General features: G+C 45.4%; 1 protein-coding gene across 4 annotated transcripts in view; it reads right to left on the bottom strand.

Moving 5' to 3' along the window:
• The window catches only part of RASSF2 (Ras association domain family member 2), a 47131-nt gene extending 22433 nt beyond the window's left edge, over positions 1 to 24698 (bottom strand). For 2 of the 4 annotated variants that reach the window (XR_009156449.1, XM_058194123.1), the window contains exons 1-5: positions 24620 to 24686; positions 6383 to 6614; positions 5453 to 5538; positions 3195 to 3270; positions 1549 to 1700 (exon numbers count right to left, since the gene is read on the bottom strand). Coding sequence is in view for 3 of the 4 variants with exons in the window: in XM_058194123.1 (XP_058050106.1) it covers positions 1549 to 1700; positions 3195 to 3270; positions 5453 to 5538; positions 6383 to 6388 (320 nt within the window). In the remaining variant the exon portion in view is untranslated. Of the gene's footprint in view, positions 1 to 1548; positions 1701 to 3194; positions 3271 to 5452; positions 5539 to 6382; positions 6615 to 23318; positions 23431 to 24619 lie in introns of those variants that run through there. The other 2 variants (XM_058194124.1, XM_058194125.1) reach the window with 2 other exon arrangements.
• Between the last annotated feature and the right edge of the window lie 1585 nt (positions 24699 to 26283).

Raw genomic sequence — 26283 nt, 5'->3', positions numbered from 1 at the left:
ATATTATCCATTGAGTATTGTATTGCACTGCATTGTATCACATAGTATAGTATATTATAATAATATTCTGTTATTTTATAATAAATAATTCATTTGTTTTATGAATAAATAACTCAAGACAGCGAACATACATAATACTCCTTCCTCCTCCTCCTCTTTCCCCAACAAGAACCCCCTGGGGATGTGGGTTTGGGTGAGAGAGAAGCCACTTGGCCTAGTAGTTAAGGCAGCAGGCTTGAAAGCAGGAGGCAGTGAGTTCTAGTCCCACCTTAGTTATGAAAGCCAGCTGGGGGACTTTGGGCCAGTCTCTCTCTCTCCCTCTCTCTCTCTCTCTCTCAGTCCAGCCTACCTCACAGGGTTGTTGTTTTTGGGGAAAAGGGGAAGGAATATTCAGTATGGTTGTCACTTGGAGTTATTTATAAAAGTAAAAAAGACAGGGATGAAATAAAAAATAAAATAAAGATTCCAGGAACTGGCACTGGAGTTCTCATCGGATGGTATTTTAATATTTAGGTCTGCCCTCCCTCACTTCCTTCAGTCCAAACCTTTATTTAAGTCAAAGATTACAGAGGGTCATCTTGAAACCAAAACAGTAAAATTAAAACACGTAAAAAAGAGAATTATATGTTATCACACAAAGGGTCGTAACTGCAGGTTTGGGGCATTTTCCCTGCCAATCGCTGTCCTTCCAAAACGGCCAGGCGGTCCCTGGGGCTGCAGATCTCAGGCCGAGCCCCCCAGTGACTATCCCCAGAGTGTGCGAGGAATCCCAAAGATCGAAAGAGCCATTTTAGTTTAGTGGTTAAGGTATCAGGAGAGAAAGCAGGAGACTGGGAGTTCGAGTCCCGCCTTAGACACGAAAACTCGCTGGGCGACTTTGGGCCGATCCCTGTCTCAGCCCAACCCACCAAACAGTGGGGGGGAAATAGGAAAATAGGAGGAGGAAGGTGGGTTGGATGATATCATCATCGCCTTGAGTTATTTATAAAACCAACAAAGATGGGAGAGAGAGAGAGAGAGATCTGGATGGAGGGATGGAGATAGATAGATGGATAGATAGATGATAGGTAGGCAGGCAAGCAGACAGATAGATATCCCACCTGTATACACACACACACACACATAAATATTGGAAAATATAAACGAACAAATGTTGGGGGGGGGAAAGTATCTGATCAGGTGAGAAAGGAGGAGGGGGGGAAGGTCTGGGGGAGGGGACAGAGTTCCAAAGCGGCTTCCTGTCTTCCCCAAAATCCTGAATCCCCTCCCCCACCTCCCAGCAGACTATCTGAGCCCCTTCACCCCTGAGAAAAGCCCATTCAGAGCGGGGTGTGTGTGTGTGTGTGTGTCTGGGGCAGAGAACAGCTGCTCCTTTGCATTTCCTTTCTGAACAAAGGAAGTGTCAGAAGTGGGGGGAGAGGCAGACCTTCGCCTGCAACCCATCATTAGCCTTTGTTTTGGGGCACAAGCCATGCCTAATACGACAGTGCACACACACACACATACATGCACAGACATGCACAGACAGACACAGGCAGGTGTACTGACCCGTGGGCGCCCAGGTTGCAGCCGGAGTGCCAGGAGGAGGAGGAAGGAGGCGGGCGCAGGCGCTGGTTGTCGTCCTGCATCTGCAGGCGGATGGGCCGGCAGAGACCCCAGGAGATGTTCAGAGACCCCTCCACAATCAACTCGCCTTCTTCCTACAGGGGGTGGGGGAAGAACGAGAGACCCTCAGTGAAGAGCAGAGCCTGGCCGGCCAGAGAGGAGAAGGATCGGCTAAGGAAAGCCGCCCACCCACCCTCCCACCCCCGGTTTCCTCTCTTCGTCAGTTTCCAAAAGATCAAGGATGTAGATGTCTTTCCCGATATATATGTATGCAGGTAATTAGGTTGATAGGTTGATAGATGATAGATAGATAAAGGATAGCTGGCAGATGGATGATAAATAGAATAGAATAGAAAAGATTTTTTTATTGGCCAAGTGTGATTGGACACACAAGGAATTTGTCTTTGGTGCATACGCTCTCAGTGTACATAAAAGAAAAGATATGTTCATCAAGGTATCATCAAATGATAGATGATAGAATAGAATAGAATAGAATAGAATAGAATAGAATAGAATAGAATAGAATAGAATAGAATAGAATAGAATTTATTGGCCAAGTGTGATTGGACACACAAGGAATTTGTCTTGGTGCATAGGCTCTCAGTGTACATAAAAGAAAAGATACGTTCATCAAGGTATCATCAAATGATAGATGATAGAATAGAATAGAATAGAATAGAATAGAATAGAATAGAATAGAATAGAATAGAATAGAATTTTTTATTGGCCAAGTGTGATTGGACACACAAGGAATTTGTCTTGGTGCATAGGCTCTCAGTGTACATAAAAGAAAAGATACCTTCATCAAGGTACAACATTTACAACACAAATGATGGTCAATATATCAATATAAATCATAGATGGATGATGGATGATAGATGATAAATAGATGAAAAATGGATGATTGATAGATGATTGATAGATTATAGATCAGGGGTCTCCAACCTTTGGCAACTTTAAGACTTGTGGACTTCAACTCCCAGAATTCCTCAGCCAGCTTTGCTGAGTTGGAGACCCCTGTTATAGATGGATATATAGATATAGATATATAGATATCCCACAGAGGCAGTCCTCGACGTACGACCACAAGTGAGCCCAGCATTTCTGTCGCTAAGCGAGACCTTGGTGAAGCGAGTCGTACCCCCATGTTACGACCTTTCTCGCCACAGTCGTTCAGAGAATGACCGCGCTTAGGAAGATGGGAGACAGTCAGCTGCCCACCATCCGAATTTCGATCACGTGACCCCCCCAGGGGAGGCTGTGCAGGTCGTCAGGGTGAAAAACGGCCGTCAGTCGCGTTTTTCAGGGCTGCTGTAACTTTGAATGGTCTCTAAGTGAACTGTCGTAAGTCGAGGACTGTCTGATCCAAGCCGTGTGGCCTTTTGCAACTGACAGATGGAAATTTTATCCATGCGCGCATTTTTCCAAATGTCCATGTTGTGGCCAGTTTATGCCATAATTTTCTCAGTTCCGATTATTGTATCCTAACGAACATTTGCTACGACTTTTGTATTATTATAAACTGATGCAACGAAATCTCCTCTGCCCTTAATTTCTCGCCCGTTTGGGGACCGGGTCCCTTGTCCTACCTCTCGATGCCGAAGTTGCAAGTTTTGACCTTCGTAGTATAGGTTGTAAGTCTTCAAGTGCAACAGAAGTTCATTCCTGGAAGAAGGAACAGGAAACAAGGGTTAGAATAGAATAGAATAGAATAGAATAGAATAGAATAGAATAGAATAGAATAGAATAGAATAGAATAGAATAGAATAGAATAGAATTTTATTGGCCAAGTGTGATTGGACACACAAGGAATTTGTCTTGGTGCATACGCTCTCAGTGTACATAAAAGAAAAGATACGTTCATCAAGGTACAACATTTACAACACAATTGATGGTCAATATATCAATATAAATCATAAGGATTGCCAGCAACAAGTTATAGTCATACAGTCATAAGTGGAAGGAGATGGATGATGGGAACTATGAGAAGATTAATAGTAGTGCAGATTCAGTAAATAGTTTGACAGTGTTGATGGAATTATTTGTTTAGCAGAGTGATGGCCTTCGGGAAAAAACTGTTCTTGTGTCTAGTTGTTCTGGTGTGCAGTGCTCTATAGCGTCGTTTTGAGGGCAGGAGTTGAAACAGTTTACGTCCAGGATGCGAGGGGTCTGTAAATATTTTCACGGCCCTCTTCTTGATTCGTGCAGTATACAGATCCTCAATGGAAGGCAAGTTGGTAGCAATTATTTTTTCTGCAGTTCTAATTATCCACTGAAGTCTGCATTTTTCTTGTTGGGTTGCAGAACCGAACCAGACAGTTATAGAGGTGCAAATGACAGACTCAATAATTCCTCTGTAGAATTGGATCAGCAGCTCCTTGGGCAGTTTGAGCTTACTGAGTTAGAAGGAAACAGGGAGTGGTGGTGGGGTGAACAGAAATGCAGGCAACCCTCCACTCACGACCGCAATTCAGCCCCAAATTTCTGTGGCTAAGGGTTGTTAAGTGAGCTTTGGCTTGTTTTACAAGCTTTCTTGACACCATGGTTAATTGAACGGCTGCTGTTGACAGGTTAGTAACGTGGTTGTTAGTTGAATCTGGCTTCCCCAATGATTTTGGTTGTGGGAAGATCGCAAACCCTGGGATCATATGACTCCGGGACACTGCGACCCTCATAAATATGAGTCAGTTGCCAAGCATCTGAATTTTGATCGCTGCCATGGTAGTGTGAAAAACAGTCATAAGTCACTTTTGTCAGTGCCATTGTGAGTTTGATCTAGTGGTGAAATGTAAAATTGGTTACTACCGGTTCTGTGGGCGTGGCTTGGTGATGGGGGTAATGTGACTGGGTGGGCGTGGCCAACTTTTGGGTTGGTTTTTTTTACTTTTAAAAGCATTTTTTCTACAACTTCTTCAGCCGAAGAGCTTGTAAAAAAAATGCTTTTAAAAGCCTCTGACGATCCCATCTCAGTTGCCTGATTGTCAGAGGCTTTTCTTTTCTTTTAAAAGCATTTTTTATTTTGCCTTTAAAAAAAAAGCCTCTGATGATCAGGCAACTCAGCTGGGATCCTCAGAGGGTTTTAAAAGCATTTTTTTACAGCCTCTTCAGCCAAAGAGGTTGTAGAAAAAATACTTTTAAAAGGCTCTGATGATCCCAGCTGAGTTGCCTGATCGTCAGAGGCTTTTTTTTTTGTTTTAAAAGCATTTTTTAAACAACCTCTTTGGCCGAAGAGGTTGTAGAAAAAATGCTTTTAAAAGGCTCTGATGATCCCAGCTGAGCCACGCGATTATCAGGGGGGTTTTTTTGTTCGTTTTAAAAGCATTTTTTCAGCCAAAGGAAAAAATGCTTTTAAAAGTAAAAAAAAAAACCCCTCTGATGATCATGGGGCTCACCTGGGCGTGGGGGTGCAGGGATTTTTGCTACTGATTCTCCAAACCTCCCACCACCATCATTACCAGATCGGGCGATCCGGTCTGAACCAAGAGCATTTCACCCCGGTTTGAACCGTCACTAAACAAATTGCTTTAAGTTGAGCACTACCTGTAAAGTTGCGGGGAGGGGGGGGAACGGGACATAGTTTCTCTAACGATGGATAGGGTCTCTTTTCTCTAGCTGCCCCCAATGCACACAACCCACCCTTTGGGGGCAGGGACCAAGACTCTTCTAGCAGATATGACATGACCTTCTTCCAGGCTGGCCACAGCGGTTACCTTCAGCCAAAATTGATCTGACCGCCAGCGTGGTTTCTGGAATCAAAAAGAGACCCTCACCCGCTGCCCCCCGGCGCTCTTTTCTCCAAGATCCTGACGCAGACTCACACAGAGAGACAATGGAGGGGATGACTTACTTTGAGATGAATTTGTCTTGCCCGCAAGGGACCAGGGAGGCCTCGCTGTCAAAGTCCATCCTGGGAATTGCATCAGGAACACAGGCCTGGGGTTGAAGACAAGAAAAGAGATCTCGTTTGCAAAGAATCTCGGCATCCAGAAGTGACTTAATGCAGTGACAAACCCCAAATCACGGTTGGTCCGTGTTGATCAACCAGCAATGTCCAAAAGTGCAGGAGAAGAGCGGGATGTTTAAGAACCAAGGGACGAGGAGGGTGTCTGTGGTAGCTTTTTATTCCTAAAATGGGCAGGTGGCAAGATGTGAACTCTTGAAACCTGCTTTTGCTCTACAGACCAGGGTTTCTCAGCCTTCCCAGATTTAAGATGGGTGGACTTCAATCCTAAATTGCATTAACAGAGGGATTCAATCGAGATCAAGTGAGGTACTAATACCACTCTATAAAGCCTTAGTAAGGCCACACCTAGAATGCGGCATCCAGTTTTGGTGACCAGATGTTGTCTAGATGTTGAGACTCTAGAAAGAGTGCAAAGAAGAGCAACAAAGATAATCAGGGGACTGGAGGCTAAAACCTACGATGAACGGTTGCAAGAAGTGGGCCTGGCTAGTCTAGGGAAGAGAAGGACCAGGGGAGACAGGATAGCAGTATTCTGATATTTGAGGGGCTGCCACAGAGAGGAGGGGGTCAAGCTATTCTCCAAAGCCCCTGAGGGCCAAATAATGAATAATGGATGGAATAGAATAGAATAGAATAGAATTTTTATTGGCCAAGTGTGATTGGACACACAAGGAATTTGTCTTGGTGCATATGCTCTCAGTGTGCATAAAAAGAAAAGATACGTTCATCAAGGTACAACATTTACAACACAATTGATGGTCAATATATCAATATAAATCATAAGGATTGCCAGCAACAAATTTACAGTCATACAGTCATAAGTGGAAAGAGATTGGTGATGGGAACGATGAGAAGATTGATAGTAGTGCAGATTCAGTAAATAGTCTGACAGTGTTGATGGAATTATTTGTTTAGCAGAGTGATGGCCTTCGGGAAAAAACTGTTCTTGTGTCTAGTTGTTCTGGTGTGCAGTGCTCTATAGCGTCGTTTTGAGGGTAGGAGTTGAAACAGTAGGAGTTGAAAAGTGATCAAGGAGAGATTCAACCTGGAAATAAGGAGAAATTTCCTGACAGTGAGAACAATCAACCCATGGAACAGAAGTTGCCTTTAGAAGTTGTGGGAGCTTCATCACTGGAGGCATTCAGGGGAGACTGGACAGCCAACTGTCAGCAATGGTGGTGGGTCTCCTGCTCAGGCGCAGGGTTGGACTAGATGACCTACAAGGTCCCTTAACAATCTCAGAATTCCCCAGCCAGCAAGCTGGAATTCTACAGGGAATTCATCTGCCAGGGCTAAGAATGGTGCAGGGTGCTTCTGCCTAGCAACCTCACCTTCTGTCTAGAAAAAAAGAAAAGAAAAGAAAGTAATGTAGTCTGGAAGCTTCCAGGGATCGTAAATCGATCCAGATCCAGAATTTACAATAGCCAGATCCAGAATTAAAGTAAAACCGCAAAGGAAATTGTGAAGGTGGGAAATTTGCATCCGCTCTGCTTGACCCAGAGTCTGGATTGTAGGGAGATCCGCAGGGGCAGTTTGGGCCACGCGGGGGATGGACGAAAGCCTGTCTACACTGATGTGATGCCATCTTGAACACGCGCCATGACGTCACACAAGGGACGGAGTTTGCACTGAGATGCTACAGTTCTATTTTGCTCCTCTTGGTCAAAGCCTTTGACCTGGCAACTGTCCAGAGGAGAAATGTGAAGCGTGAAATGCAGAGGGATTCCCTGCCAAGGAAAAAATGCAGATGATAACCAGGCAATGTAGCCATCACCATCTTCAGGAAAAATTATACCTGGGAAGATTCACCTAGGTCAGGGGTCTGCAAACTTGGCTCTTTTAAGACTTGTGGACTTCAACTCCCAGAGTTCCTCAGCCAGCTTTGCTGGCTGAGGGACTCTGGGAGTTGAAGTCCACAAGTCTTAAAAGAGCCAAGTTTGCAGACCCCTGACCTAGTGAATGCATCAGACTTACAAGCCCCTCAATGACTGAATCCTCAGTCCAAAAGCATTGGAGGGTCTTATTCAGACTTTTTCTATCCGGCTTCTAAAAATCCAAGCACCCCTTTGCCAGCTTTAAGCCTAATTGTTAAGGTTAAAAAGAGCAAAGTTCTAAAACGAGGAATCGTTTTCTTATGCGCCTCTCTGGTTCCGCAACACACGAAACATTCTTGCTGCAATTCTTTGGCGTTCTTCTCCCCGAGCTCTATTATTCACAGGTGTTCACAAGACAAGAGATTATTATTCATTTATTCTCGTAATTGGCAAAAAACAACAACCCTAAAGCAGGAAGCCCAGCAGCGTAAGGCTGGCGCTGCATCCGCAAAGATTTTGTTTTTTCCCCGAAGGAAGGCCAGGAGAAAAAGGGAGTAGAAGTACTAATAATATCACAATGCCCCAGAAAAGCAGCTGCATTCTCCACTCTGCATTTCCTGCCGGGTCTCATAACTAGCGCAACAAAACGCATGTCATGGCCAGGAGGCTCCACCAGACCTTTGGGGAGTCTGGCTAGATGCTCCCAGGTGAAGGGGGGGACATCGGAGGGGGCATCGGAGCCAGATGAAGGAGACCCCAGGCACCCACGAAAACAGGGTCTCTCCATGTACGGAAGCAAATCGGGTGGGTAGTGGAGTCAACAGATGGACAAAAATGCCAGATCCGTTCTAAACATCTGGCTGACTTTGCCATGAACAACAATAATAATAATAAAAAAAAACAGCTAGCAGATGCATAGGACATCTGCATAGAGGAATTTGCTTTCCCAAGCAAAGAATTTTGGTTGATCCAGATGTTTGTTCTCAGATTACAATAAGGCAGCTTTCCTTGTCCAGTCTGGTTTCTCCCCACACTGGGAGCTTGGAAGGTTAGCCTTCAACTCCGTTATCCCTGGACCCATGGAAGCAAATCCTGCCCTTTTGCATCTATGGGTGAAAACAGCGGAACAGAGCCTGGACAATATCCTGCCTTCTCTTACCTCCTTCAAATCAACAATTCCTCCCTCCCAAGAGACTGTGAAAGAAGGCACAGTTCCCAGAAGTATCTGGGAAACCTCTGACCTTTTTCTGGATGTTTTAGGGAGAATCTGACTTTCCTTCCACCAGAGTTTGCTGGCTTGCTTCTGAGATGAGCACTATAAACATTCAAAAAAGCAGCAAAGCTTTTTCCAAAATGCAGATTCTGGATGGGCTGATGGGGTCCGAGTCGGACAGCGATGAGGCTGAGGAAGAACATGGGCCAGTCCTGAAGGCTGGGGAAGGCCCAGATGAGGGCTCTGTGTCGGAGGCTGAGGTGGGGCCAGGGCCATCGGGGAGTGATGTGCGGACTCCAGAGCCTCCAGAGGCTGACAGTCGTGAGGCAGAGGAACAGGAGGGGCCTGTTCTTAATGCACACATGAGAAGAGCTGCCAGAAGGCAAGAGCAACTCAAGCAAAGAGGATGACTTGGGAGTAGGACCAAGAGATAATTGGCCCCTCCCATAAGGCTTAAAAGACCAGCAATGGCATTTGGGCTCTTTGTCAGAAATCAACATTGATAGCCTTGTCTTGCTGCATTTATTTCTTGTCGGTGTCTTCTGCTTTTGAACTTTTGCCAAGAAAAGCCTTTGGTAGTTTGCCTAATTAGACCAGTGATAAGACTGAAGAATTGTGTTATGTAGAATTTGCTTTGATTTAGTTTGGACTACACTGAGAATGAGTTTAATTCTCAGCTGCTCTAATAAAGTCTATTTTTGAACTGATTGCGTCTACTATTACCTACTTGGGCCTGGGTCACAACATCAGCTGAATAATAATAATAATAATAATAATAATAATAATAATAATAATAATAATAATAATAATAATAATTTAATTTTTATACCGCCCTTCTCCCGAAGGACTCAGGGCGGTGAATAGGCAAATAAAATAATACGATACATTTCAATAAAAACACTATTTAAAAAACTTATTCCAATAGCCTAAATTTAAAATACAATACAAAATATAAAATAAACCCCAATAAAATCCATATTTAAAAAACCCTATTAAGCCAGTCCTGCTCGAAAGAATAGATATGTTTTAAGCTCGCGGCGAAAGGTCCGGAGGTCTGGAAGTTGTCGAAGTCCTGGGGGAAGCTAATTCCAGAGGGTAGGTGCCCCCACAGAGAAGGCTCTCCCCCTGGGGGTTGCCAGCCTGCACTGTTTGGCTGACGGCACCCCGAGGAGACCCTCTCTATGGGAGCGTACCGGCCGGTGGGAGGCATGTGGTAACAGAAGGCGGTCCTGAAGATATCCCGGTCCTATGCCATGGAGCGCTTTAAAGGTGGTAACCAACACCTTGAAGTGCACTCGGAAAACCACAGGTAGCCAGTGCAGCCTGCGCAGGATCGGTGTTATATGGGAGCCACGAGTGAACTCAAAATCAAAGGAAAGTTATAACATGATGCCACAATAAATAGGGGTGTGTATATGTGTTTAGAAATGGGTGCCAAGCAAGAACAGAGTTGTTGCTATGGGAAAGGGCCCTATGGGCCTCACCATCCCCCTGGGCATCTCTGCCTGGCATCTGCAGGGGGACAAAGGGCATCACCTGCTGTGTAGCATCTTTGAGGAAAGAATGCAAATGTTGCCATTTGTCATTCACGAGAAAATGTCACAACCCCCTGCACTGCAGGGCCCTCCTCCCCATCATGTCATTTCCCCCTTACAGTTGCATGAGCTCCTCCCAGGGGTGAAATGCTCCTGGTTCAGACTGGATCTCCCGATCCGGTAGCGATGGCGGTGGGTGGTTCGGAGAACCAGTAGCAAAAATCCCTATCCCCCTCATTTTTTTTATTTGCATTTATATCCCGCCCTTCTCCAAAGACTCAGGGCGGCTTACACTGTGTCAAGCAATAGTCTTCATCCATTTGTATATTATATACAAAGTCAACTTTATTGCCCCCAACAATCTGGGTCCTCATTCCCAGCTGAGCCACGTGATCATCAGATGGTTGTTGGGTTTTTTTTTACTTTTAAAAGCATTTTTTCTTCGGCTGAAAAAATGCTTTTAAAAGTAAAAAAAAAAGCCTCTGATGATTGCGCGGCTCAGCTGGGATCGTCAGAGGCTTTTAAAAGCATTTTTCCTACAACCTCTTCGGCCGAAAATGCTTTTAAAAGGCTCTGTTGCCTGATTGTCAGAGGCTTTTTTTTCTTTTAAAGGCAAAAAAAAAAAGCCTTTTCTTTTCTTTTAAAAGCATTAAAGCATTAAAAGCATTAAAAGTGTTCCTTCTTTTTCCCTGCTCTCTACATTTAAGGAGGCCAGCAGAAAATCAGGCAGCAGCCGTTCCAAAATGCATCCAAGGCACCCTATTTTTTTTTTTTTTTGCCAAGGAAACACCAATGTTGGTGGCCAGAGAATCCCTGGGAAACCATTTGCACGCGACTGTGAAATCACCCTTCAGTGTCATCGTCCCAGGACTGAAGAACAAGAGGCCGGCCTGCAAAGAGAATACCAAGTTGCACAATTATTCGGGACACGCACAAAACCCCTGTGAGAAATGCAGGCCTATCACGTGCAAGGATGGCAGCTGCTGGGCCTCCGAGTCAGGCGGCCTTTGTCCTTCACAAGCAGACAGCTCGGCATCTGCCAGGGGTTCCCCCCACACCAGACTCCCCAAGATACTGCCGGGAAAGGTTTCCAAAGCACCAGGGGAGAGAGTGTGAAGCAAAAGTTGATGAGGGGAGGGAAGGCTAAAGCATAGGAAGAATGGCTGCAGGGTTTGGGTTTGGCTAGTTTGGAGAAAAGAAGGATTAGGGGGTGACATGATAGCAGTCTTCCAATATTTGAGGGGCTGCCACAAAGAAGAGAGAGTCAAGCTATTTTCCAAACCTCCAGAAAGCAGAAGCAATGGATGGAAATCCCAAAGGTGCTTCTTCAAGAGGCAACTGGACTTTCTGGTTTTTCTTTGAAGACGTGTTCCTTCTCACCCAAGAAACTTCTTCAACTCTCCTTTTTGTCGTTCTTCTTGGATGAGAAGCGAAACGTCTTCAAAGAAAAAACCAGGAAGTCCAGTTGCCTCTTGAAAAAGCACCTTTGGGACAACCAGGACCTGGAGGACTGAGAATCTCCAGAGACAACGGATGGAAACTAATCAAGTAGAGAAGCAACCTGGAATTAAGGAGAAACTTCCTAACAGTGAGAACCATTAATCAGTGGAACTGCTTGCCTCCAGAAGTTGTGGGTGCTGCATCACTGGAGGCTTTCAAGAAGAGACTAGACACTGTCTGAGATGCTATAGGGCAGAGGTCTTCAAACTTGGCCGCTTTAAGACATGAATTCTGGGAGTTGAAGTCCACCCGTCTTAAAGCTGCCAAGTTTGAAGACCTCTGGTATAGGGTCTCCTTCTTGAGCAGAGGGCTGGACTAGAAGACCTCCAAGGCTCCTTTCAACTCTATTGTTCTGTTATTTTGTTGTTCTTCTTACAGTCTCCAGCAATATTGGGAAACACAGAACCATGGAGGGCCGAAGCTCCTTGCAAACATCCAGGGGTTTTGTCCCGAGTCTAAAAGAGACACAAGGTAGGATGAAGAGTTCTTGAAAAGGTACGAGAGTCACAGGTGTGTCTTTGACTGCCCATTCCTTCTCAAGCACGAGATGACCTTCCAGGGACAGCAACAAGGCACAGTAAAAGAAAAGGTAAGGTGACAGCCTTAACTATGGAAGGCTGCAGACAATGAGGCCCATCTCTGAAATCTCTTCACAGAGGCTAGCCCAGGTGTTGTGTCTGCGCCCCCTGAGCCGAGTCTCCTGCCAGAAAGTGACTTGGAAAGTGAGGGGGAAGGGCCGTCAGGACTTACCTCGGGAGCACCGGCTTCCCTAGCTCAGCTCCAGGAGACAGAGGTAGGCCAGGTGGAGGAGATAACCAGGCCTCCGTCCCCTGACTCTTCCCCCCCACCAGGCCATGCCTTCAGATCCAGCTGATGGCAATCAGGCCTGGCTGGACCCTAGGTTTCGTAGGCAGGAGAGGCGGGAACAACAGAAGCAGGGGTGGGGCAGGTCTAAGAAATGCTGAGTCATGGAGCCACACCCCACAGGATATAAAGGCAGCAAGAGCTGCTGTGCCTCTTCGTAGCAGGCAAATCAACTGATTAAGTAAGAGCTGAAGTACTGTTTGTTCCTGGGTGACTCATCGGCATCGAGGGAGATAACAGAGTCACTTGGCAGACGCTCGCTAGTTTGCTGCCAGAGCTGATAGTGCCGGCTAATTAAGCCATTGCTCGGATGGAGGCAAGGGGGGACAGAACACCCAGGGGTCTCTAACCTTGGTCCCTTTAATTCTTAATTCTGGAGAATAGGTTGTAAAAAGTGCTTTTAAAAGTAAAAAAAAGAGGCTCTGACGATCAGGCAGCTCATCTGTGATTGTCAGACCCTTTTTTTAACCTTTTAAAAGCATTTTTTTACAACCCATTTGGGCGAATAGGTTGTAAAAAATGCTTTTAAAAGATAAAAAAAAGGCTCTAATGATCATGCAACTCAGCTGTGATCATCAGAGCCTTTTTTGTACCTTTTTAAAAGCATTTTTACTACCAGTTCAGGAGAACCAGCAGCCTTTTTTACTACCGGTTCGGGCAAACCGGACCGAATCGGGAGCATTTCACCCTTGCACAGCAGTGAGATATGCTTTGCTAGCTAAACAATTCTTGCACTGACTCATTGTCATATACCCTGCCTGGAGGGTTAGCTCAGCCCCTGACGCAAAGGCTGCCGGTTGATAAGGTCACCAGAGTGGCACCCCCAAAGCCCCCCACTCCCTTCCTAAAAACCAGTGTCGCCTCAGTGCCTTCGCTGACATGGAACAAGGCTTCCAATCTACCACTGAACAAAACACTGGAAGTTTTGTCTGGGGAATCCAGCAAAGATGCCATTCAGACTAAATTACAGCCTACGTCTCTCTCTCTCTCTTTCTGCTTTGCTTTGTATAATTTATGCCATTCTCATAATTTCAAAAGCTTTGCCATCTGCCTCTAAATCAATAAACCCTAATTAGCGAAGGGCAAGAAGGCGGGCGAAAAGGGTGAAATTCCTCACTGCCAAGATCTAATTCTGCCCCATTCAGTGGGGCTAAATCTCACTGGCCCACACTTATCCCTGGTGTGGCAAATGCTAGAAGTTTGTTTTTCATCGTTTTAAAAAACCAGGAATCTCCACGATCTAGCAGTTGAATAATCCATTCTTTCTCAAATAAATATATGAAAATTTCGGGAAAGGCTAGCTAGGAGCTGAAAAAATCCTGGAGGAGCCTCCCTTTTCGAGGCTATTTTTCTGCAATATAAAGGCAAAATATTGAAAGTAACATTCCCATAACATAAATGTCATCTGAAACGAAGATTTTCATTTAACTCAGGGGTCTCCCAACTTGGCAACTGGCCGGGGGAAATTCTGGGAGTTGAAGTCCACAAGTCTTAAATTGCCAAGTTTTGGAGACCCCGAATTTAACCAAATCATGGTCTATTCAATTAGGGTTTTTTTGGGGGTTCACACAACACGAGGACAGTTAAAGATTTAATGCCCACATTGGCACAAGAGCTAACCTTGGTTATTTTTACGTTTATGTTTTTTTTTAATTACTGAGTCCACATTGCTTGATGAGTTTATGCTTCAAGATCTTCCTCCCCCAAAGAACCAAGTCAAATAACTTCTCCATAATCGTTCTGAGCTACTTCTTAACTATGGGAGGCTGCAGACAATGAATGCTCGCATGAATGCAAACTGTGAATCATCAGCCAACCATGCAAGCTGACTTCACAAAGTACACGGCCACTGAGATCTCTCAAGTTATCGTACACTTAAAAAAATGGAAAAGTGGATTTTTTCCCCCCTAGAACGTTTAACATTCATTCCAACCGCGGAATTCCTGTGTTCCAGCTATCTATTGACTGTTCTTGTTGAGATACTGGAGTCCTCTCCTTTGAGAAGAAAGGCCTAGAAATTTCACAGGCCAGTCTTCCAAATATTGTAAATATAATGACATTATGAGGCACCGGGAAATTCAAGATAACGTATCTTGCGAATAACAAACAGATTCAGGACCAGCCACCGTCCTGGGCTGCATCTCTTGACAGAAAGGAATTTTTGGCAGATTATAGATTACAGATTAACAGAATTGGAAGGGACCCTGTAGGTCTTCTAGTCTACTCCCCCTGCCCAAACAGGAGACCCTACACCATCCCTGACAGATGGCAGTCCAGTCTCTTCTCAAAAGCCTCCAGTGATGAAGCTCCCATAACTTCTGAAGGCAACTTCTGTTCCATGGGTTGATTGTTCTCACTGTCAGGAAATTTCTCCTTATTTCTAGGTTGAATCTCTCCTTAATGGGTTTCCATCCATTATTCCTTGTCTGGCCTTTGGGTGCTTTGGAAAATAGCTTGACCCCCTCTTCTCACTGACAGCCCCTCAAATACTGGAAGGCTGCTATCCTGTCTCCCCTGGTCCTTCTCTTCACCAGACTAGCTATGCCCAGTTCCTGCAACCGTTCTTCATAGGTTTTAGCCTCCAGTCCCCTCATCATCCTGGTTGCTCTTCTCTGCACTCTTTCTAGAGTCTCAACATCTTTTTTATAGTGTGGGGACCAAAACTGGATGCAGTATTCTAGGTGTGCTCTTACTAAGCACACTTACTACCACTTTATACAGTGGTATTGGTACTTTCCTTGATCTTGATTCTATCTCTCTGTTAATGCAGTTTAGGATTGTGTTGGCTTTTTTGGCTGCCATCACACACAGTACCACCTATCTCTGAGGCAGGCAGTCCGATCAGGCTTGTGCAGCAAAGAAAAAGTGAGTGTCAGCTACTCCAAAGAAAAATGTTTTTAGTCTCTAAGAAGCAGGTTAATTGTCCTCACCCTGAGCAGGTCAGGGATACCAAAGAACTAAGGAGCCTTATTTTTTAAAAAAAAAGAAGATGGGGAGAAAGGGAAAGGAGGAATGGAAGAAAGAAGAACTGAATCTAGACAAAGGAGTGTCTGCTTTAGAGAGCACAATTTTCTGTCTATCAGAACACTAAACGTTTGATTTAAATTATCCGGAAGATAACTTTGTGTTCCTGCTCTGGGTGAGAAATGCTCATTTTTTTCAATCAGAACTTGGCCTTGGGCTCCCTAGAGGCTTGATAAGGAATCTGCCAATTCAGCCTTACAGGAGGATCTTTAGCCCACTTATTCACTGTTTCTTCTGGAATGAGAGCATCGTTTTGAATTTAAATTGTTGTAGCCATTCAGTCTCCATTTCGATGAAGATGATGATGAGAACTTGGGAGACTAGGTGTAGGGTGGAGGGAGGAGAGGATGTAGATAAGAGAAGGAGAGGAAGGTTTGGATAGTAAAAGAAGGTAGAAGAGGGGAGTGTTAACAAGGGGGGTGGTGACTGGGCAGGCCCGACTAAATGTATATAACTGTACATTGAATGAATTGTTTGACATGATTGTAAAAATAAAACTTTTTTACTAAAAAAAAAAAAGAGAGAACTTGGGAGACCGACTTCAGAGACAAAAGCACTAAGCCCTGGAGCTGGATTTATGGAGAAGCAGGTCCCTGATTATTCCCATGGAAGCCTCGGAGATGTTGGAGAGCGCTTTCTTGTCACTAGTGGAGCAATCTCTAGACATAAGGAACCAAGGAGGCGATCTTGGAGAAGGAATTCAGAGGCCGTTAGGAGCAGAAGAAACATGCTAAGTTCAGTCCCAAAGGACAACCATGACCTCCTTACAGACTTTGATGCTCAGTTCAGAGGTTGGGAGAATTTAATTACAAGGAGGGGAGGGGAGGGGAGAGATAGACAAGTTTGCAAAACTATTATTGTGTAGCCTATCTCAGTAAAGTATAGTCTGGTCTACATTAAAGGGTTGACACTAGAAACATCTAGTGCAATATGTAGATTGCAATATCTAAATATCTATTCTAGAGCAACCAGGATGATGAGGGGACTAGAGGCTAAAACATACGAAGAATGGTTGCAGGAACTGGGCATGGCTAGTCCAGTGAAGAGAAGGACCAGGGGAGACAGGATAGCAGTCTTCCAATATTTGAGGGGCTGCCCCAGAGAGGAGGAAGGGGATCAAGCTGTTTTCCAAAGCACCTGAAGGCCAGACAAGGAATAATGGATGGAAACTGACCAAGGAGAGATTCAACCTGGAAATAAGGAGGAATTTTCTGACAGTGAGAACCATCAACCCATGGAACAGAAGTTGCCTTCGGAAGTTGTGTGAGCTTCATCCCTGGAGGCTTTCAAGGAGTGACTGGGCTGCCATCTGTCAGAAATGGTGTAGGTCTCCTGCTTGGGCGGGGGGTTGGACTAGATGACCTACAAGGTCCCTTCCAACTCTGTTATTCTGTTATATATAACTATTTGTCTGAAATGGTGTAATAGGGTCTCCTGCCTTGGCGGGGGGTTGGACTAGATGACCCTGTAGGGCATTGTTAATCTGTTAATTTATACCTTAGTATAAATAAAAGCTTCTGTGACATCCGAACTAGACTGTGTTGTTTCTCTGTGTCATGTAATATATGTGAGTATATACATAATTCTGTATTTATTTATGTATTCTGTATTTATCTTATGTAGTATTTAATTCTGTATTTATCTTATGTAGTGTGTATTGGTGGTAGTAACCCTTTAAGTGCTGTATGCAATGAGATTTCATTTTAATGCATGCCAATTGGTGTGCATTCAAAGTGACAATAAAGTTATTCTAAGTCTTCTAAGTAAGTTCTTTCAGGTGAGCTCACCTGTGGAGGAGGCCCCAGGGACACCTCTCCCCTTCTCCTTCTTGCAGTTCATGGGGCACCTGGAGCCCTATTGCTTGTTTCTCCACCCATTGCTCTCTCTCTCTCCCCCTCAGCAGTAAAACACCCAGCAGCCCCACAGATTAACCCTCCCTGTTGCTTCTGAGAAAGAAACCAGGGTTTCAGCCAGGCGCAGCTTAGCCAGCCAGGCGCTTCCGCCCACAATGCCAAGTCATCCTGCTTTCTGCTGGATGTCTGCCACAGGAAGGGCTATGAAGGCAGAAGGTGGCAAGCCCCAGCCACTGAAAGCGGGGCCCGACCCACTTCAGGTTCTTAAATAAATGAAGTTTTTTTTTTTATAAACAAACAAACATTTAGTACATCAGTCATTTCTTCCCTGTGACATCTCGGTGGTTTCTTCCTGGCTTTTCAGTTTAGTCTGTTACAGTTTTTTCCACTAATTCAGTATTCTAATTACACCATTTTCTTACATAGTTATCTATTTACTTATTCGTATCTTTTTTCCAACCAATGGTAAAATTGATCCCATATCTTAAAAATATGCTGAATCCTCTCTTTCTTTGATCATCAAAGTTGATCTATTCATTTCTGCACAATCTAATTTTTTTTTGGTAACTTCTTCTTCCAGGGGTATTTTCTCTGTTTTCCAGTTTTGTGCAAGAACAATTCTTGCTGCTGTTATTACATGTATAATCAAGGAAATATTTTCTTGACTAATTTTCTCTGGGAGAATACCCAACAGGAACATCTCCTATTAAATCAATATGTTGTTGGGTCATTTCTTCTAACCCATGGTAAAATTGATCCCATATCTTAAAATATTCTGAATCCTCTCTTTCTTTGATCATCAAAGTTAATCTATTCATTTCTACACAATCTAATTTTTTTTTTTGATAACTTCTCCTTCCAGGGGTATTTTCTCTGTTTTCCAGTTATGTGCAAAAACAATTCTTGCTGCTGTTATTACATGTATAATCAAGGAAATATTTTCTTGACTAATTTTCTCTGGGAGAATATCCAACAGGAACAGCTCCTATTAAATCAATATGTTGTTGGGTCATTTCTTCTAACCATGTCTTTATTTTATTCCAATAATTTTTAGCTTCTGGGCATGTCCACAACATGTGATAATAAGATATAAAGTAACTGGTGACATTTCCAACATTTAGCAGATTTATCTTTAAACATTTTTGCCAGTTTTTCAGGAGGCATGTGCCATCTATAAAACATTTTATATTGATTTTCTTTATATGCAGTTTGTCCCCCTGCACTTGAAGATAATAAAGCACATGTAAACTGGACCTTCATATGGACCAAAACATTTTATATTGATTTTCTTTATATGCAGTGGACATTGTTAATTGTTCCTCTCCCATAACTGTTGCCATTTGTCTAAATCTATTGAGTATCCAAAATTTTTAGCCCACGCTATCATTGTTTCCTTTACTTGTTCTTCTTCTAACTCAATACCCAACATAAAATTATAGATTTTTTAAAATTAATTTATCCTCTGTTCCAGTGAGTATCCTATCCAGCTCTGTCTTTTCTAAGTAAACTTAGAGTTCAACTTCTGAGGAGCAGATGCGACCTACATCTTTCACAAGCAGCTCTTCCGCTGACGACACCAAAAGTCCAAAGATTCGGCGAAAGCTCGACAACCCTTGTCTACACAATCTTCCCTCAGCACAACTTGACCGACAAACAGGCCCCCAAGAAGCCGGGGAGAATAGAGGCTGGGTCAGCCAAGACAACGAGAAGGGTTTCAACTCAAACTTTCTGAGAATTCAGTTCTGGTACCATAATTCAGCCAATAGGATTCTGGGAATTTGTCTATACAGGTAGACCTTGACTTGTGACCACAATCAAGTCCAAATTTTCTGTATCTGCTAAGCAATACAGTTGTTATTTGCTTTGCTCCAGTTTATGACGTTTTTATCACCGTTGCTAAGGGAGTCACCATCGCTATTATGTTAGCGTCAAGGTTGTTAAGTGAATCTGGTTTCCCCATTGACTCTGCTTGTTGGAAGGACGCAAAAGGGGATCCCATGACCCCAGGGACACTGCAACCGTCATAAATGTGAGTCAGTTGCCAAACGAGGAGGCGGCAATGGACGTAAGGCTGAAAAATGGTCATAAGTCACTTTTTTCATGGCTGTTGTAACTTTAAGTGGTCCTTAAATGAACTGTTGTTCATTTAGCTGAACACGCATTCCATATTTGCTTTATTAATTTATATCCACTCTTCCTTCCACTCTATAACTCTGCAGACCCAGAAGATGATTACATGGAAATGATCCTAGTTTTTTTTTTTTGCAAGGGGAGTGAAAAAAAAAAAAAAGCAAGATAACCGCCATAAAACCCCACCCCCTTGTAGGCGTGGCTTGGATCACATGTTCACACAGCGGCCATCTTGACTTTTTTTTTTTTTAAATCCATCCTACGGACCCTGCTGCTAATCTAGCTTGGAAACAGCAAGAAGGAAATACTTGGAAGATAAAACTGGAAAAGTATTTTACTGACTCCAAAGCATTTCAGGACAAAATCAGGCTGATCTCTGGACCGAAGGGTCAAATAACTAGTTAAATATTTTCCAGTAATTAGCCAGAAAACACCCGCGGATATCACTGTAGGTCAAATATCATCAGAGTCATTCAGAGCACAGCGTGGTCAACTCAAGAACTGGCTTGCTACCAACGTCACTTTCCGAACTAAGAAAGAGGCTTCAAAAAGATAACTTAAAAATGAGGCATTTGTTGTGTTTTGGATTGTTGCTTTGTTCTGCCTTTGTTCGATAAATATTTAGCAACTACAGAATGGTCTGGATTATCCTGGAGCAAAAACAAATGAAAGAAGGATTTAATTGTTGCGTTTATCAAAACCTCCCCTAGCATCGTGTGTAGGGATAATTTATGATCATAAAAAAAAAATCTTCCTCAGAATCGTTTAACTCATTTGCTTTTGAGCATCAGCATAAATATTAACACTTCTGAACGCTAAATTCCCTTCGTTTGGTTTGGATGACACCCAGGCCTTCTCGATTCCCAGGATCATAAAATAAAATCCCCATTTACTGCATCTTTCCACTTAGTCCCAAGCCAAGAATGGGAGGAAGCGAAGTCGAACAGATCTACTTTGTTTTCAATAACTTCTCGAGGACAGACAACGGAAACCATGTGCGAAGCGGGGCTGAGACACAGCCCAGAATGGACAAACATGGTGTCTCTCCACTCAGGAATTTGGGATGGGAACCAGAAGAAGGTTTACAAGTCCTTTCGAACTAAATCAAGACTACTTCTGGCACCTCTTGCTGAAGTGACTGTGTGTGTGTGTGTTTTCCCCCCCCAGCAGGCTAATTTAAAGGAGGCACCGTTTCATTGTCCTTCCTGCTAAATCAACTAAAATTCCGGTTCCTAGAGATTTACTACGGGATTGCAAAGTAACCGGATAACCGTTCTGATATCTAGCAATTTTCTGAGCCCATCAGGAGCTTCGGTTTGTATGCAAAGCCCTTCTTTTCTTTCATGATCAGCTCAGGCCACATGGGGGATTCTGGGAGTTGAAGTCCACAAGTCTTAAAAGTTGCCAAGTTTGGAGGCCCCCGTTCTACGCAATTCCTATACCCCATTAGACCAGGGATCAGCAACCTGCAGCTCTGGAGCCGCATGTGGCTCTTTCACCCCTCTGCTGCGGCTCCCTGTCACTCAGAATATGCATCACAACCGCCAATGTGTGACATCCACCACCATGCAATTTAATGAGCTTTTCAACCCCTGGTAGGCCAACCATGGATAAATCCAAGAAAAGAAAAGTTTCAGAAGAAAACAGAAAGTTTAATTCAACTACATATGCTAGTTTTGTGGCCGCTCAAGAAATAGTCAGGCACGGGAAGGGTTTTGTGGCTCCCGGTGTTTTCTGTGGGAAACGGGTCCAAATGGCTCTTTTAAGTGTTTAAGGTTGCAGAGCCCTGCCTTAGACCTAACAACAGGGATGTGCAAGCTGTTTGCACCCTTTTCTACAACAGATGTAGGCAGGGGAGGCATTTCCTGATGCAGTAGTTCAAAGCTTCCTGATTATTAGAAGGGACTGTGAGTAAGACGTTGTTGAAACATCTCACCGTTAAGGAAACACGTGTTAGAAGAGCAGCAGCTTGAAGCAGCAGCCATTCCCCCAATTCAAGAGGCCTTCGGAGTTTGGAAATAAATCGGCAAATCGGTTAAGGAACGATAAGAGCCTTCCCCCATCTGGAATCTCGCAGATGTGCTGCATCTTAGTTGGAAATTGCCCATATTCAGTGCCGAGGAGCTGGTCTTCTGATCGAGACTCTCAATATTCAGGCATGGAGCAAGGTTTTTTTTTTATTTGCATTTATATCCCGCCCTTCTCCGAAGACTCAGGGCGGCTTACACTATGTCAAGCAATAGTCTTCATCCATTTGTATATTATATACAAAGTCAACTTTTATTGCCCCCAACAATCTGGGTCCTCATTTTACCTACCTTATAAAGGATGGAAGGCTGAGTCAACCTTGGGCCTGGTGGGACTTGAACTTGCAGTAATTGCAAGCAGCTGCTGTTAATAACAGACTGTCTTAGCAGTCTGAGCCACCAGAGGCTCTTAATGATATAAAGAGTGGCAACATTCTAGAACAGGGGTCTCCAACCTTGGGAACTTTAAGACTTGTGGACTTCAACTCCCAGAATTCCTGGGAGTTGTTGGTTGAGGAATTCTGGGAGTTGAAGTCCACAAGTCTTAAAGTTCCCAAGGTTGGAGACCCCTGTTCTAGAACGTAACTTGGTGAAATACGAGGTTGCAGATCAGCTGCCCGTAAAACCGACAAGTTATCCAGGTAAAACTCCAGCTAAATAAACATTTCCAATTATTTTGCCAACTTTTTTAAAGCAAAACCAGAAGACGAAACCTTCAGAAAAACAACAGCTGGTACAGTTAGTCCTCAACTTAGGACCACAACCGAGTTCAACATTTCCGTTCCTTAGGGAAACATTCCTTAAGTGAGTTTTGCCCCCATTTTACAACCTTTCTTGCCACCGTTGTTAAACGAATCATGGCGGGTTGATAGGTTAGTAATCCGGTTGTTAAGTGAATCTGGTCTTCCCCATTGACTTTGCTTGTTGGAAGGTCACAAAAGGGAAAAGACAGACGTAAGTATGAACCAGTTGCCAAGCGTCTGAATGTGGATCAGAGGATTATGGGAATGCTGCAAAAGTCATAACTGTGAAAAACGGCCGTAAATTCCCATGTTCCAGTGCTGTTGCAAACTTTGAACGGTCACTAAACAAACTGTTGTTAAGCTGAGAACTACCTGCATAGATAGCATCAGAAGGAAACTTCTACCTTTGGGTCAAAAAAAATCAAACGGGAATAGAACAAAGTAGGAGGAAAATAAATACAGGACGCCTGAAGTTATTATCAAGTACCGCCATGCCTAGCGTGCTTCCACACTCCATTTGTTCATTATGACTACAACTCCGGTCATTTAAGAACAACCCACAATCACAACAATCATTCACTTGGCTAATAGTCTAGTCTAGTGCAATTTTAGGAAGGAAGGAAGGAAGGAAGGAAGGAAGGAAGGAAGGAAGGAAGGAAGGAAGGAAGGAAGGAAGGAAGGAAGGAAGGAAGCAGGCAGGGAGGGAGGGAAGGAGGGAAGGGAGGGAGGAAGGAAGGAAGGAAGGAAGGAAGGAAGGAAGGAAGGAAGGAAGCAGGGAGGGAGGGAAGGGGGGAGGGAAGGAAGGAAGGAAGGAAGGAGGGAGGGAAGGAAGGAAGGAAGCAGGCAAGGAGGGAGGGAGGGAGGGAGGGAAGGAAGGAAGGAAAGAAGGAAGGAAGGAAGGAGGGAGGGAGGAAGGGAGGGAAGGAAAGAAGAAGGGAAGGAAGGAAGGAAGAAGGGACAGTGAGGGAGGGAAGGAAGGAAGGAAAGAAGAAGGGAAGTAAGGATGGAAGAAGGGAGGAAGGAAAGAGGGTCTTTATGCATTTCACCTGCAAGGCTCCTGCGGAAACACAAGGCGCCAAGTGTGCTCCAAATGGTTCTTGCACCAACAGTGTGATCGGGTGTCTCCAAGAGGAAGTGACCCCACCACGTCTTACTCGCCACCCAGACTGCCAGAGCGAAAGGCAACCCTTGCAGCTGCCTGCCAGCCCAGCTTCCTCTTTTTCCCCTTCCTGCCTTCCTTCCTCCCCCCACCTCCCCTCCCCCACTTCATGGGGCTCCTCCTGAGATCAGCAATCTTGACCAAGAGCCGAACTGGGGGAAGGTCTAAATCTGAGCTTCCAAGGCAGCAAACGATCCCTGGGGAGGCGAGAGATAGGGTTTTAAATATGGATTTTATTGGGGTTTATTTTATATTTTGTATTGTATTTTAAATTTAGGCTATTGGAATAAGTTTTTTATAATATTGTTTTTATTGAATGTATTGTCCTTATTTTATCTGCCTGTTCACCGCCCTGAGTCCTCCGGGAGAAGGGCGGTATACAAATTAAATTATTATTATTATTATTATTATTATTATAGAGATTCAAGTCCAGCAGGGGAAGAAAAGAGAGACGCCTCCCCCCTCCTCTGTCTCCCCCTCCCCATCACCCCCCCTTCCTGGTTGCTCAACTCCGAGGGCTTCAGTTCGCACGACCTCTAAGCTCGCCTTTTCTTTTCAACAAGCCCAGATCCTTTCTTTCTATTCTTTTCTTTTTTCTTTTCTTTTCTTTTTGTTGCGCAAAAACCAAACATCGGAACGCGTCCCTGGAAGGTGGACTTGGGAAACCCGCCCGAAGTCGGTCCCCGTGAATCGTGGCCACCCCCAGGGAGAAGAGATGGAAGAGTGGTACCTAGGTGGATGGGAGGCTGGGGCCACGAGTTCCCACGACTCCGCATCCCGCCCCCCACCCGCCTCCCCAATTCTCATCCCCGGCCTGGACCCGACTTAGCGCATCTCTGGGCTTCTGGGGAGGAAAGCGGGCGAGAAGACCCCCGGGGCTCTAACCAGGAGACCCTTCGGCCCTCGGGGGGCGGGGGGGGGCAAAGCCAGGGCTTTCCGGCCAGCGGGCGCCGTGGGGGCATCCTGGCCAGGTTCGGGGGCGCAGCGCAACCTTCGGGATGCCGCGGGTCGGGCGGGCAGGCGGCGAGGGGCGCAGGTGGGGGACGGCCGGCCGGCCCTGCCTGCCTGGGGGTCGGGGGGGGCTCCTAACACCGTCTCTCCCCCACCCCCCTCTGGAGGATCCCTGGAGGATGCGCTCCGCCCAGCAGCCAAAGCCCGGCGGAGGAGCCAGCACAGCGAAGCGGTTACCTGGAGGCGGAGGAGCGGACGATCCGGGCTGCGAGCCGCGATCCCTGGTCCTGGGCGGGCGGCGGGCGGGTCCCATCGAGCGGAGGGTGGACTCCCCCTCCCCTCCACCAGCCACACGCCCCTCCCCTCCCCTCCTCCGCCCCGCCTGCCAACAGCCAAGCCCGCCCCCGCCCCGCCTTTAGCCTCGCTCATTGGCAGCAGCGCGGGCTGGGGGCTGCCGCTGGGGGGCTGCTCTGCCGGCTGGTCCGTGTTAAGGGAAGGTTCTCACTCCCCCTCCTCCATCAGGGCAGCCCCCCCCCCCCACTCTCCCCCCTCCTTTGGGAAGAAAGCCAGCTGGAAGGAGCGACAAGAGACCCTTTGCCTCCCACTCCCCAGTCTGAGAAACTGGGCAGCCCCCTCCCCCAGTCTAAGCTTCCAGGTGCCATGTGGGGGAGGGGGGCAGAACTGGTAGGCTGGCATCTCCAGAAGGGCAGACCTCTTCCTCCTTTGGCTAAAAACCTCCAGGTTTCACCCCAGGGCTCTGGGTGCCCCTTTCTTTCTCTCCCCCCCCACCCATCCCTAGCAGTTTTGTTTGGACCGAGCCTTGCAATTCCCTTGGGAAGATTTGGGAGATGCTTTGCCACTGGCTGTCCGATGGCTGGATAAAGAGGCTCAGAAAGGAGAGAGAGAGAGAGAGAGAAAGGCAGTGGGAGGGAGGGAGAAGGAGGGGGGGAGGGAGGGAGAGAGAGAGGGACACACACACACACAGAGAGAGCAGGTCTCTCTTTGCAAAGGCAACGATGGGAGTTCTGGACTTTTGGACCTGTCAGAGTCTCTTAAGGTAGCTGTGTGATCAGGGATCAGTAGTTCCTCGTCTGGTCCACCTAGGGAGGCTGATCCTCAATCTTGCAAGTTTAATCCAGTTTTCACTCAGTTACTTTCCAGGACTCAGAGAGGGACCACAACCCCCACTCCAAACACCGGTACACAGCAAGCCAGAAACCAGGGGGCGCAAACAATCGAAGCCCCACCCGCGGGATGCAGGCAGCACGCAAAGCCACACCTGCTCCTGTCCAACAGCATCCCGGCTGCCTTCACCCTCGCTCGCACCTCACCATTGATGTTGCCATTGCCTTGGAGGCGGGATCCCAGATGCGGAAAAATGTCCACCTCCCAACAATTTCATTTGGAGGTGCCAGGAATTGTTATAAAATCAAGATAGTATTTGGCCATGATGGATTTGGCTTGAATCCTTAATCCTGTTTCTCTGACAGTCCATAAGGCACATTTTAAAATCACGGCTTCTGCTCCAAAAGAACAGAGTTCAAAATATCCCCAGGAAGAAGAAGATTTCTGTGCTCCTTTGTCTTCTCCGGGGTTCATGTCTTGATGTGAATTTTGCGTGTCTGGGAAACTGAGACGTGCATTTTTGCAAAACATCCAGAAATCCTTCTCAGGCTTGCAGCCTGCCATTGGTATCAAGTATCTAATTGCCTGCCACTAAAATCCTTTGCTTATTTTTTTTTCCCCACAAAGGGTTGCTTTCTGATTGTAATTAATTGTGCTTCCTCTGGGCCGCATAATATTAAATATTCACATAATCTATTTGGGCAAGTTTCTTCCATTGTCACGGCTTGCAAAGGGGCGAGTGAAATCATTGTGACTTCTGAAAGGCAATTCTGAGC

This window comes from Ahaetulla prasina, chromosome 9 (assembly GCF_028640845.1).
Source record: "Ahaetulla prasina isolate Xishuangbanna chromosome 9, ASM2864084v1, whole genome shotgun sequence".
Taxonomy (NCBI): domain Eukaryota; kingdom Metazoa; phylum Chordata; class Lepidosauria; order Squamata; family Colubridae; genus Ahaetulla; species Ahaetulla prasina.
This window is presented reverse-complemented; position numbering and strand designations above follow the sequence as displayed.